Source organism: Melospiza melodia, chromosome 6, assembly GCF_035770615.1.
Source record: "Melospiza melodia melodia isolate bMelMel2 chromosome 6, bMelMel2.pri, whole genome shotgun sequence".
NCBI lineage: Eukaryota > Metazoa > Chordata > Aves > Passeriformes > Passerellidae > Melospiza > Melospiza melodia.
The window spans coordinates 65,458,979-65,472,901 of record NC_086199.1 but is presented as its reverse complement, the minus strand read 5'-3'; the positions used below and the strand labels follow the sequence as shown (position 1 = coordinate 65,472,901).

The 13,923-nt window shown below is 45.4% G+C and overlaps 1 protein-coding gene across 2 annotated transcripts in view; it reads left to right on the top strand.

Annotated features, from left to right (window-relative positions):
- Window positions 1–2,005: 2,005 nt before the first annotated feature.
- SLC1A2 (solute carrier family 1 member 2) overlaps window positions 2,006–13,923 on the top strand; it is an 86,851-nt gene continuing 74,933 nt past the window's right edge. Inside the window, exon 1 of one of the 2 annotated variants that reach the window (XM_063158791.1) lies at window positions 2,006–2,026. Coding sequence is in view for 1 of the 2 variants with exons in the window: in XM_063158790.1 (XP_063014860.1) it covers window positions 3,447–3,463 (17 nt within the window). In the remaining variant the exon portion in view is untranslated. Of the gene's footprint in view, window positions 2,027–3,013; window positions 3,464–13,923 lie in introns of those variants that run through there. The other variant, XM_063158790.1, reaches the window with a different exon arrangement.

Genomic DNA, 13,923 nt, shown 5'->3' with positions numbered 1-13,923 from the left:
AATAGGACCACATGATGTTGCTTAAATCAAAAAGTTTAAGGGCTACAATTAAAGTATATTGCTTCTCTTTATCTTGTTTGTCTGTCTTCTCCTGCCAGGAGATTATGCTTGGCCGACAAAGTGCATGGCAACAACAGCAACAAAAATCCTGCATTAAATGTGAAAAACATGATGTGTTTCATTCCTCTGCTGGGAGGAACCCATGCCAATGAATGTGTGGTACTCCCCTGCTGACAGAATGGCTTAGAGTAAATTAGGTGTCAGTTTTGGAGAAGCACAATTTTGCAGAAAGTCAACATGTGTTTCTTCCTAACAGCCACGACAAAGAGTGAAATGAGAAAGCTCTTTCATTATTACATTAAATGAGAGTTTCTACACTCTAAATAATTATTGGATTATTTAATGGTAAACAGAAATTATGAAGACCTGCGAGCTGGTTGTGTTCTCAGTTAGCACACCATGACTGCATTGCTTTCCATGGTATTACTGCTCTCCACTGCCACAGCTGAGAGAGACGAGATTCTAAATGCTTTTTTCTCTCTTTAGGTTTTGTCCAGTCCAAACAGATCTGCAAAATCTGGTTTAATTCCAGCCTTAGACCTCCCTCTTCTTTTTCTAAAGATCAACTATATTTTAATATATACTGATCCTCTAATGGCTCCTCAGTGTTGAATCCCATCCCCATTTGGCTTCAAATCAGCAGACAGTTTCTGGGCTTGGACAGCAACAATATAGCTGTTCACTAGCTGTATATCACACAAAAGTACATTCTTGAAGAGAAACTTGTAGGAATTCATGGAATTAAAATCTCAGGAGGTTGTATAGCTGTGCATGCACAACACTATTCAAACCCTTCTTTTCCCAGCCATGATGCTCTTCAAAGGAAGCAGAAGCAGGAAGATAGCCAGACACCTGGCTCAACCCCAGGGTTCATATTTTAGCACAGCCCTTTACAGGAGGAGGATGAGGTTGCAGCATTTGCTTCTATTTCTGGATCTCAATCATGTTTGAATCCTAGATTCAAATCTGGCTATTTCCAAATGCCCACATAATGTTTTATTGCTCTGGTTGTATGACATAGGTATTCACATGCAAAAGTGAGCAGTCATATCAACATATCCAAGCACCTGTACCATGTTGAGTATTCTCAGGAATTACAAACCAGCTTGTCCATCCTGTCAGGTTTACCCACAGTAGTTTCCTGTTTACAGACTGAGCAGAACTATGCAGGGGTTAGCATCTAATGCCAATAATGAAGAAAAATAGGGATAAATGTTTGAAAAAAAGCAATGTGTGACCTGGAATTGATAATATCTTTGATAGTTTGACTCTATTTTTAAGATGTAGAACTATTTCAAAGATCTCTTTCTAAACAGGTGAGGATCTGTGCCATCTGTTGGAAAAAGGGTGTGAAATAGCACAACATGGATAGCAGCTCATTTTCCCTCCAAGGAAAAAGAGCTGTGCATTCTGGAAAGGCCATAAGGATATTGCTATGGAAAGAGGAGAGCAAAACACTCTCTGCATTCTTATTCCCTCCAACGAGTGTATGTTTTTCCTTTGTATGTTTCAGGGCTGCATTAAATTACTTCCAAAAGCCAGGGTGCTTAGCTGAAAAATAGGAAATGGACATACTGAAATACAAGCTCTTTTCAGGCACCCTCAGTTACTCTCACAGAATTGCCCTTGTAAAAGATTTTTGTTGAAAGCCTACGTCCATGGTAGGATTACAAGAAAAAAAATGTGTGTTTGATTAGGACTGGGGATTGCGTGATAGGCTGCATCCTGCCATTTTTTAAGGGCAAGTAACTGGAATTGGCTTGGTTGCAGGAAAAGCATCCTGGGGGAGTGGGAGTGGTGCGGCGGGTCAGGCAGGCTTTGCTCAGCTGTGCAATCCCTGCAGCCTCCCAGCTCCTTATCGTGTCAGGGGGCTTCCGCATGGCTGCTGGCTTTCCGTGCCACCTCCTCGGTGCAGAGGGAACGAGCTAGGGCAGAAATGTTTGTTCCCTGTGAAACCAGACATCAGGTTGGTCAGACTTGGATGGAGAGACAGCGCTGAGGTTGGCGGGCAGAGCCCCAGCTGAGGGAAACGGGAGCGAAGGTGTGTGGCAGTGTCTGGGCAGGCGTTCTGTGCCCCAGCACCTGAGTGCGGCGACAGAACAGGGCAGAAATTTCCTGCCCTACGCTGCAAAAACGCCCTGGGCGACCCTCGGTCCCAGGTCCGCCGGGCCGCAGCCACGCGCGGCGCCCCCGCGGCGGAGGAGCGGGGCGGGGCGGCGCAGGTAGGGGCGCGGGGCGGGCCCGGCCGAGGCGTGAGGAGAGGCCGCGGCCACAGGCGGGACGGCGGCCGCTCCCCGGGGCTGTGTGGTGCGGGGCCGGGCCGGGCCTGCGGGGCCGCCGGCGGCAGGTGGGGCCCGGGCGCCGCGCCGCGCCCACCTCCCGGCAGGGGGCAGCACCGCCCCGCGCCGCACCCTGCGCGTCCCTGCGGGCCGGGGCCCCGCTCCCGCGGCCCCTCGGTCCCGCCAGCGAGCCCCGGCCGTGCCGGTGGGACAGCACGGCGCGGACAGCGGCCGGTCGGGCCGGGCCTCCCGGGACGCTGCTGCCGCCTCGGCGCGGCAGGGCAGGTGCCGCGGCTGCGGGGGCGCAGCCCCTCGGCCGCGCTGTGGGACCCCGCGCCGGCCGAGCGCCGGCTCGCACGCCGTGGCACGTGTGGGTGTGCGGCGGCAGGCGGACACCTCGAGCGGGGCCGCGTGTGTGTGTGTGTGTCTGTGTGTCTGTGTGCGATCGCGCCTTCCCGCGGCTCCCGGCCGCTCCCCGCAGTCCCGAGCCTGCCCCGGGAGGCGGTGGCGGCCGCGGCGAACGGGGCAGGTCGCGGTCGGCGGCGCCCGGCCCTCCCCCTGCGAGGGGCTCGCCGCCCCCCCCCCCCGCTGCCAGGGAGCTGTTGGGGGGGATTTATAGGAGTAACAACGGCTCGTGATGTCAGCCCGTGCCTAAAATAGAGAGGGATTGACTGCAAATCCACGGCTCGAGGGCTAAACCTTCCAATCCAGCCTCAGCCAGCGCCGCGCCGATGTGAAGTCGCCCCCCAGCTCTCGCACACAGCCGCGCAGACACGCACACGCTCCCCGCGGCGAGGGGAGGGCGCCGGGGATCGCAGCCCAGGTGCCAGCGCCTCCTCGCCCCGCCGGCCACTGCTGGGCGGCCGCGGCGCAGCAGCGCCGGTCCCCGGGGCACCGAGAGCCTGCTCTGGGACGGCGGGGTGGGGGAGAGCCGAGGAGCGGAGCTGCCGGATCCTCGCCCTGCGGAGCCCCCAGGATTACAAGGAATTGCGTGCTCCTTCCCAGACGTGAGCGAGGGTTGTTATACCAAAGAACCAACCTCCTTCGCGCCCTGCTGTCCAAATTAATCCCTTGGACCCTTGAGAAGACAGGGTTTTTTTCGGAACCATGGCATCGACAGAAGGGTGAGGGGGACCATCTCTTGGGTGGGAGGAACGGGAGGATGGGGGAGATGCCCGGCATTGTTCTTTTGGTAACAGTTTCCTGTCATCTGCTTCATTGTTAATCCTTGCCCCTCGCCATTCCCTAACACAATAATTAGGGAGCGAGAGGAAACGAGAAGCAGACGATCCACATATAGAAGAGAGCGAGGGAAAAAATTTCAAATATGAGCCACTGAAAAGGTCTTGGGTTTCCTTCCCATCACTTCTTTATTTAACCCCTGGAGGGCAGATCAAGCTTAAACCACCTGCCTTGTGAAAGAAGAGTACAAGTGAATGGTTCGCTCAGAAAGGAGGAGGAAGCTTCTTCCTAAATATAACAGTAATGTTAATAATAATAATAGTAATAATAATTATAATTTCAAAAATAATCGAAAACCTGTCCTCCCAGCCATCCCTTCAAAAGGCAACAAACAAATCCAACTTCTTGAGGAGTTGTGCAATTTTGCAGTTCTGTGCCAAATGCGTTAAAGTTCTAGCAAGAAAAATGCTGGGAAGGGCAAAGGGTTCTACAAGAGGCTTTAAAGAAAAGCAAACACAGTTCAGCTCTGGTAGTGTCTCCTGGAAGGAAACTGTTGTCCCTACCCATGCCCGGATTGCAGGAGTCGCCCACTTCATCGCTCTCTGGTGAGCCAGGGGGCTTGTTCAGTTCACAGACTTGCTGGTTGTAGGAAAGAAAATAAAAGATTTCATTGATCTCTGCTTGCCCTCTTATAACACTACCTAGCATTAGACTGCGTTTAGTGTGAGCCTCCCCTTTATCCCTGGCTGTTGTCATGTTGTATCAGCATGATCTGCTCAAGATAGGACTCTCTAAGGACAGAGTGCAAAAGGAAGCTCTGTTTATATTGCCTTTGTGTCTCTCAGGCTAAAAGACTTGCTGAGCTGATTTAAATAACCCAACACATGTCTGGGAGGGTGTGCACACAAGTGTCCCATTACCTGGTCAGAAGAAGAAGCTGGCTGGCTGTGCAGCGGCCCCCAAGCAGTTGGCTTAGGAGGAATGGAAGCTTAGAAAGTGTTGGTTTGGGTTGCTTTGGGAAAAAGAACAATCCCCAGTCTAACAGAGGACAAATATGTGAGGCTCTTTGGCTTTTCACAGGACTGTGAGAGAAGTCATTAATTTATCATTTTCTATTGCCTTACCTTTGCAGGGAATTTCTGCACTGAGTTTGTATGTTTTTGTTTTGGTGGCAGTGCAGCAGTTTAATCTGCCCTATGTAGCATTTCCTCTGTTTAACTAGATGCTGTCAACAAATGATCAGAGCCATGAAGAAGAAGCTCAGAGGTGGAAGGACCAGCCTAGGGTTGCAGCTCTTTCCCTTCTCTACCCTTGGACTACCCCAGCTATCACTCTCCTCTGGATGGTGCAGTCATCTGCTGTTTGTATTCCCACATGAGGTGGCTGTAGAGGTCTGTGCTTGTTTTGGACCAGTGGTGGAAGGTGGGATCAATTGTACAGGAGTTTAATAAGAGGTGTTAGGGAGATCTGTCAACTTTGGATGAAAGGAGGTTTTAAATGTGTGTAGAAAGAGAAAGAGGTGCTTTTGAAAGAATTTGACTGAACAGGCAGGCTACAAAAGATCAGAGTGCCGAAACCAGAAAGGCTTCTGTAGATGTGTGCTTTTGTTTTTCTTATGGAACAGAGCTAAATTGTCAGGGTGAGAAAAGAAACGAAAAGTTTAGGCCTTGTTTTCAAACCTTGTAGGAAATTTACCTAGACTAAGACAAACTGAAATTGTTGTTTGGTATGATTCAGTTAGCGGTCTGTGACAGCTGAAGGAGGTGTGGAAGAAGAAGTTGAGTGGGAAGCGTTTCAATTGTCAATCCATGTTTACCAGTAAGAACCTCTTCCAAAACTGAATTCTCATCTTTCTCTTCCCTCAAGTGAAAAGCTGGGGGTAGAGATTAGCTTTCACTCTGGCGTAAAGGTCAGCAAACTGAGGCACCAAAAGGATCATCAGGGAGAGGGAATATTGACTGGACCTTGTGCAAGAAATGCTCTCCACCAGCACTGGCACAATGTGAGAATGGTGGCAGAAACACTGCTCTGCTTGCAGCAGTGGGCACTATGTCAGGCACACACAGGTACATGGAAAAGAACCTACTGGAGATGGGAACAAAGGGATACACTCCATATTTACACCTAGTCACTCTGGGGATGTACAGCTAGATATGTTAGTTGAGATCAGAAGTATATAAAGGTTTTATTTTGAGGTGTTAAAACTGCTCCAACTACTATAGTTTTTGTAGTGACTTATTACTCTTCTCACAGGGAAGCCTATGTAAAATCTTCAAAGTGAGGATGTCAGGTGTGTGACAGATGTTTAATGAACAACAAAAGGCCCTGATATATAACAGAGGAAGGTAAATTTGTGCTCCATTGTTAAGAGTTAGCTGTTACTTGCAGACAGGATTTGGTAGGAAAGATTTCCTTGCCTGTTTCTTTTCAGTCATTCTTTTCTTTTTCTTTCAATATCTTATTTGGTTAAGCTCATCCATGTATGGAAATTTGCTGCACAAATCTTTCTGTTCCAAGAGGATAGTCAGCAAAGGGAAACTTCAATTGGAAGAAAATGGGAAAGGAAATGTTCAACAACATAGCAAAATCAGACCCATGTGCCCTCTGGGTTTACCTTACTGTAGTTTCAGCTGGTGGGGTTTTGGTTTACGCTGTCTGTATATTGCAGGTTTAGTCTTTCTTTCACAAAATCTCCTGATACAGATCTCATTACTAAGAAGGAGTTTTGGTGTTTAGCTGGTGCTGAAAATGGAAAATATCCTGTTCAAGGAGGAAGGGCTAGCACCAAGTATGGATACAGTTCAAGGTTTCTTGTTTTTATGTTCTGTTTAAACGTCCTCTGCTGGCCGTGACTGCAGATGGGATGCTGCTGGGAGACCTGGCCTCCTGATCTGTGCTGGCATTGCCTTTCACAAGTGCTTAGTGTGGTACAAAGATCCCAGGCCATGGGTCCACACCCACAAACTGTGGTGTCTGGTGTAGCGCTCAGTACGTGGTGGGTTGATCTATGGAGATTTACCAAAGCAGAGCATTTCAGCATTTCCTTTGCTTTTACAGGGTCTGGATCAGACATAGAGGTTACATGACATTGATTCTGATCAGTTGATGCCCATGCTTGCTTTCAGACCTCTGAGCAAAGTCCTTGCTTCACATGGTTTTATTATGGCTCTTATCTCTTTAGTCTTACGAAAGGAAAAGAATAAAGTACCTTGCTACTGTTTTGCTGGTTGTTTATTTGTCAAAAAAAAAAATCTTTCAGAGTGCTGATTTAGATACTCTAAAAATGTAGAGATATGTTTGCATTTTGTATGCTTCTGAAGAGCAGGAGTTTCAGGTGTGCAGCTTGGATTAGGGTCTGCTCCTTCAGGAATATAGCCACTAGGAGACACTATCACTGCATCGACAGAAGAGCATAAACAGAGGCAGAGCAGGTGTGTGAGCTGGGAGCTCAGCCCTCTGTGTGCAGGTCAGCCTCAGGGCAGCCCCATGTCCCTGGCTGGGCAGCCCTCTCCCAGTCCATGGGCATGGTCAGGGAGTCAGTGTGGGCCAGTGGCCGTTCCCAGTGGGCACTTGGAGTGTGATCACCATGTTTTGCACAGGTTAATAAGCCTGATGTGGGCTCTTCCACTTCCATTGGTGTCAGTTCTGGAGAGTGGTCCCAGGCAAGGTTTATGAAAAGCACAGAGATGGCGCCTGTTCAGATTTGTGGTGCACAGTTAACAGGCATGTCTGTGTGTGTATGCACCCTGCTAACGAAATAGATTAGTGAAGTGGAAGAGTTTGAAACATTACTGTGTTTGAATAGACAGAAGTCTGGGTAATTGCTTAGTGTTGTGGTTTGATTAGTGAAGTAGTGCTTCTCAGTTCTACATACACAATATCAATGATGTTTGTGTAATATGAAATGGCACAAATGCAGTGCTCTGGTTCTGTTCACGCTAGCAGATAAACTGCATGGCGGGGCAGAGATCCCCACCATGGTATTTGACTCTGTCAGTATCTTACTTAGAAGGAAACAAACAAACAAAAATTCTCATCTGAGGTCCATTCCTCCTCTCCAAACTTGGTTGTTTCCTCATTCATCTGTAGATATTCCTATCTTCATCACAAGTTGCACTGTCTCCGATACTGCAGTTCCACTTTCAGGAGTACTGTTTGTCTGTGCTACCAGATCACCCAACAATAAAAGTTTGGTCCAGACCAGAGAGCATATGATTTGATTTATCCAAAATTAGCTACAGCTGTGGAACCCACATAGGTTTTATACTAGCTGTAGATGGATGGTTATTATCAAAATAAGTTAACACAGGAGGCACAAATAATAAATACCTTACTGCTATAAAGCTCTGTGAATACAAGTTAACCTGCCAAAAATTTTTGAACACATTTGAACATTAAGAATTCATTCACTACACAGGATTATTTTTTTAGTCATGCAGCTGTGATGGTTTTGGATCTTGGAGCAGGAGTCATAAGCCATTTGCTGCATTGTCAAGACAAAGCCTGAAAGGGAGATTGCCAGCATGTATTATGCACCTAGCCTGGAGACAACATGACACACCTAGGTGAGTCAGGAAAACTAACTTGGCATTTCATCGTAGGGTTCAGGCACCTACATAGGAGAGTGGGTTTTCAGGATCTGCCACAATATATACAACAAGCACACCCACACATTTCTTGTCATCTGAGTTCTTATTCTGTAATTTACCCACAAAATTTCTCCAAATGGAAACTTGAGGAATTCTTCTGGCACAAGTGTTTAGATACTTCAGAGGATGAAATCTTCCAAGTGCTCTCACTGTTATTTTTACACAGGATTTGATGAGCACCAGCATAAGATGGAGATGTTTTACCCTATGCTCTTTCTTAGACATTTTGTGGGACAGATGGAGTGAATGTAGCTTGGTAATTAGTCACATCAGCTGTGGCACTGACCTCATTTCACTGTTGTCAATTGCAAATCTTTCATCAATTTCAGTAAAAGACAATTAGGCTTTGCAGAAGATAACTCGTGATCCTTAAATGACACAATAGTTCTCATGGCCCCAACCTTCAGTCTTGTCTTGAGATACCCTTTCAAAAAGAAGTTATCACCTAGAGAGAAATTCCATTTTTATACATATTCAGTTCATTTTATAGACACACAGGGGTTAATATGTTTCCTGTAAAATCTACAGATGCTTATTTATTTTGAACTTCTTGGAAACAGCAGGTTATATTTTTGGATTAGATATATGAAGGGAGATTGCGCTATCTTAAAAAAATAACTTAAGTGCTCAAAAGCCTTATCTTACCATAGGTTTCTGTGAGATAAATGTATGTGATAAATGTATGTATGTGTGTATATATGTATATATACAGCCTTCTCCATGGATGTATGTGTAGATGTTTGTATACAATGCACTAAGAAGTCAGCATATAAAGTAGTATTGTATTGCTGTACTAGCAAATTATAACATTTCGTTTTCTTTCCTTCATTTTCCTGTTTCCCCTTGATCTAAAGGCTGTCCCAATGAAGACTGCTAAAAACTGTAAATTTGTGTTCAGTGTTTAAAGGGTCACAGTAAGAAGAGTAACATTAAAACTCTGTCCTCTTTCAGAGTCAGTGTGGTTGGCATGTGGGTTCCTTAGTGGTGTAGGTGACAGTGGGAATGCTGGCACTCGGTGTGGACGTGGATTCCACACTAACAAGAGCCTCAGTGTTGGGTTGTCTCCATTCCAAAGCAGTCTGTGTATGTGAGGGGTGTGGGGTGAGGGCACAGTGCTAACGAGTGACCCTTCATCTTCAGTACCTTCTCGTGTAATACCTTTCCATTTTCTGTGGGATTTAATTCCCTTTGCCAGCAGAATGTGTTATAATGCCTGCTATTTAGAGCAATTAATTGTATGATTTCTTGAAAACACTGGCTGGATCTGTCAAATCCATCATTTCTGTAATTGTCCATCCACTAATGAAACTCCTCTTTTGCCAACTCACTACAATGTTTCATACAGTTTTAGCCTCCAGGTCATTACTCTAAAATGTTATTACCAGAGGCATACAAGCAATACAAATAAGTGTGCTTTTATATATTTAATCCTACTTCTGTATTAATTTTAAGGCTCTCAGTGTGTTTGAACTTTTAAGACAATTAACTACAATACATTTCAGTCCTTAGGAAGGAAAACAGAGTAAGTTCAAAGCTAATCATATTTTCTAACTTTTATCTTCAACATCTTTGATTGTATGTAAGCAATTCCAAATTTGGGATTCTTACAAGGAAGAACTAAAAAAGGACCAAGACATAAAAGAATTAAGGAATATTCCTGCTAATTACAGGCATCTTTAGGAGACTAGTGTTGAATTCAAGAAAATGCAGTACTTCAGGTTCATCGCTGTGTCTGAGAAATCTAATTTGTTGAAGTGTTTAAAGAAAAGATGATAGAATGAGATTTTAAAAACTAAAATAATTTTAATTTTTACTTTCAAAAATAAATTTTTAGTGTCATCTTCAGTTAAGAACACTAAAAAGGTGGGTCCTCCAATATAAAGGAAAATATTTCACTGTGTATTAAGGAAATGTTTTGAGTAGACTAGGACAATATTTGTCTTTTTTGTGTTTTTCAAGGTGCCAACAATCTCCTCTTAGAGATTTGCAGAGAGCAATAAAGTCCTCCCTCATCCTCCTTTTCTGCAGGCTGCATAAAAAGGCATATCTGATTCTGTCTTCAGCTGGTTCAGCGGTGTTGCTTCCAAAATTTCCTCGGTTTTGAGCTTTTTTTTTTCAATCTCACACCCTGCGAGGATATTTTGCAGTGTTGATTTTCACAACTGCAGTTTTTCAGCGTTGGTTTTGAGTACTGGTAGCCATACTGAGGCATAGAGGCTGCCTGCCTCAATGTTCAGTGAGCAGGATGCTACTGCCACTCCCAAAGTCAAAGTCCTTGAGCCCCATCCATGAATTGAGCTTTTTCTTATTCTGTGATAGCTCATTATCAACTGCATCCCTAATAAGAGGATAATGGATAGCACCTCTGAAGTAGGTATTTTGGGGCAAGCTTAAATTTAATTTATCATCCCTTTGGCGGATTAAGAATAGTCAAAGATGTATCCAAGTGTAAAATCTGTGTGAGTGAGAAAATGGTCAGTTTGGTACTAGAACACATACAAAGAATTCACACAATGCATTCAAACTGATACTTATCAAAAGTGTAAATGCATTAATTTATCCCAGGGAAAACAGGTAAATGGGTCTAAGGTTGCATCACCTGCTAGTTCACATCTCTGTGTGATTCAAGTTAGTCTCACTTAGCCCTACTGCCGAATTTGTGCTTCACACGTGGGAATGACTGCACTTCTGATTGACTGGTGGCCTCCTCAAGCCATGCCATGTGGTTTCCAGATGGTGGACTTCATCTCCCTTGAGGCAGGAAGCCCGGGTGTCTGCCTTTCCAACTGTTTGTTGTACTTTCTGTACTGTCATTTACCCAGCAGCCGAGTGAAGTTTGGATCTTGGGGATTTGCTCTCTTGCAGGGACAATGACAGAGATCACTGCTAAACGAGTCACATGCACTGCTAAGCTTCTGACACTGCTCATCATTCACAACGGCTGTCTGGAAGGTGCAGGGAACAAACCTGCTCGTTCCTACTCCTTTGGACAGGCATGTCGGATGCAGCACCCTCTTACAGGGATTGACAAACACTTCTGGTACAAACTCTTCTGGTACATGTTTCCAGTATGGAGGAGCAACGTGACCAGGGACTAGTTTAGATCCTGAAAGTGTTGTAACTGTATTAGTCTGGTATTGTATCCAAGCTAATGACAGCCTCTAAGTCCAGCCAATTATCTTGAGTGCAGGAGAGCGCTAGCATGGATCTGCCAGCCTAGCACACAGGCAGACACAGGTACCCTTTGTATCCCAGGTTCAGCCCACACAAAGTCTCAAACCTGTTTCTTAAGGCAAGGAAAAAAAAGATCAGCACTATTTATGAGTACAAAAATTAGGGCCAGCATTTGTGGGTTTTACAAACCACCAACTGCCTGGAACCATGGCTTCCTTAATTGAAAAAGTGACAACATGTATGTAATGTGTAGCTGGGGATATGAGAGTGGACTAGAGGCTCTTCAGAGTTCCCTTCCAACTTTAGCTGTTCTGAGATTCTGTGCATGACAAATACACAGTATACAGCCATTTCCATGTAGTATATTCATATCCTAGTTCTTGGCTATGGCTGTGATGCCCTGTACTGCTGGCACACCATCCTGTAATATCCATGTACTGATTTTTCATGAGATTGGATTCAGGCTGTGTATACATGAGTAATAATCCAACCCAAAAGAGACAGCTGGACCTGCTAGGTCCACACGGTGCTGGTTACTTAGGTGTGCTTCTAGAGTACATTCCTGGTGTAGCCTAATCCAAATGTAATTCAGCTCCTTAACATGAACCAGAGCACAGCAGGTGGGCATCTTCAGGAAGTTCACTCCAGAAGCTCACTTTGGACTAAATTGCTAATATAAGTTTACCCTCAGTTGGTCACTGATACACCTCAGGTAAGTGTTACCTGGTGGGCAGGTGTTCCTGGCAGGCTCTCCTCATCTTCTGGCTGCTGATGTGCATGCTGGCAGCACGGCTCCTTCTGCAGTCACAAGCTGAGGTGCTGCTGTGGCCTTTGAGTCTGTGTAGACTTGCCTGTGTAAGTCACTAATGAGCAGCACAGACTGCTGCAGGACACAGCATGCCTGGAGGTAAACCATGGTCTCCAATCACACAGAATGTGGAGGCTTCTGTTGCAAATTCATGCCAAGTGTGCAGAGGGTTCTGGGCCACGTTCGATGGCAGAGGCAGCGTCTCAAGTATATATGGTTTAGTACGCTTCCTTTGAGGCAGAAAACTCTCTCATTAATTTAGCATCTGGTCCTTATCTGTGTAAGACCTACTTTTGCTGTGGTAACTGAGAAAAGATTTGTCTCAAAAAGCGCACGTGTATAGAAACACATGTCATCCACATACATGCATGCATATGGGAATTAATTAACACCTGGTTGCTATTTATATCCCAGAATTTAGGTCAGGTAGTGGAAAACAGATCAGAATCACTCACCTGACATTTTAGGAGGACTTAGAACAGGCATTTTGCAGTGTCCCATGCTGGAAACTGTTAGGAAGTACTATTTCTATTGACATAAATAATGCCAAAACAACCTTCACAGCTGTGTAGGGGAAAAAACACACAAAACATGTCTCACTGTAATACCAAAGCACTTTAGTAGGAAGCCTTCTGCTGCTTCCAGGATTAGCTGTTTCTTTTCTTCTTGCTTTTGTTCCTGTCCCATTGCAGGCATCTGTTCCCTGGTGGTCTGCTGAAGGGGGGTCCCAGTAACCCTTTCAAAGGGGAACCTGGGGAGGACCTTCTGAAAGATACAGTAATGGGCTCAACACTTAGGGCAGAAGGGCCTCACAGCAGTCACTGTTTCTTCAAGTGAGTTGCTGGAGTGCCTTGAGGAGGACATTCCTGTCACCTTTTCTGGTAACGGGTTTGTGTCACACGGTGGCACCCTTGCAAACCAAATAAAGCTTGAACTCCCACTGCAGCCTCTCTCAGGGAGGTCTAGGGGGTCTTCATTCTTACTTGATAACTGAGGCTTCGGTGTCTTTTGAATGTTGCTCCCCTAATTGTGTCTGGCTTGAAATCAGTGAATAGGTGGAAAGACTTACTGGGCAGCAGGAAACAATAAACCCACAGGGACAGTGTGGTTGTGTAAGCCTCATTTTTTTTGGCAGCCTGGCAATAGACACAAGATCATAGTGCAAAGGGGAAAATCCCAATACGTTGGTTGGTATTTATGGTGATTAATTTTGCCCGGACACTTCTTTTTTTCCTCAATAATATTTAATAATGATGGTGTTACTATCAGTTGCAGTTAAGGATTTAGTGAAACATAAACCAAGACCATATGCAGCTAAATTTGCACTGAAGGAATCCTATTCTGGCCACCTGGATTCTGAACAGCTTCCTGTCTTAGATGGAATATTGTATTACCAAGTGCTCTTAAATACTTACACCATTTTGCCTTACCTACCTTCCAAAGGAGGTACATTGTTTAGGCGTTTCAATTTTGCAGTTGTGTGTGTTTTGGAATCCTCTGCATCGTAGGAGATCAATCCACTTGACCCTTTTGTCATTGTGCTGACAGTGTCCGAAAGCCTGGGCTGGAGATCAGAGCCCAGCTGTGTGGTGTTATGTACATTTACAGTGGAAAGACAGGTAGTTGTCTGCTTTGGACAATTACACTTTCTTACAGAGCTCCAGCAAGGTGCTGCAGCGAAGGTGTGGCAGTGTTTATCACCAAACCCTCTTTGTGTGGTGCATTTTTGCAGCTAAAACACGAGACAGCCTCAGTTGTTATGGGCCTTTGA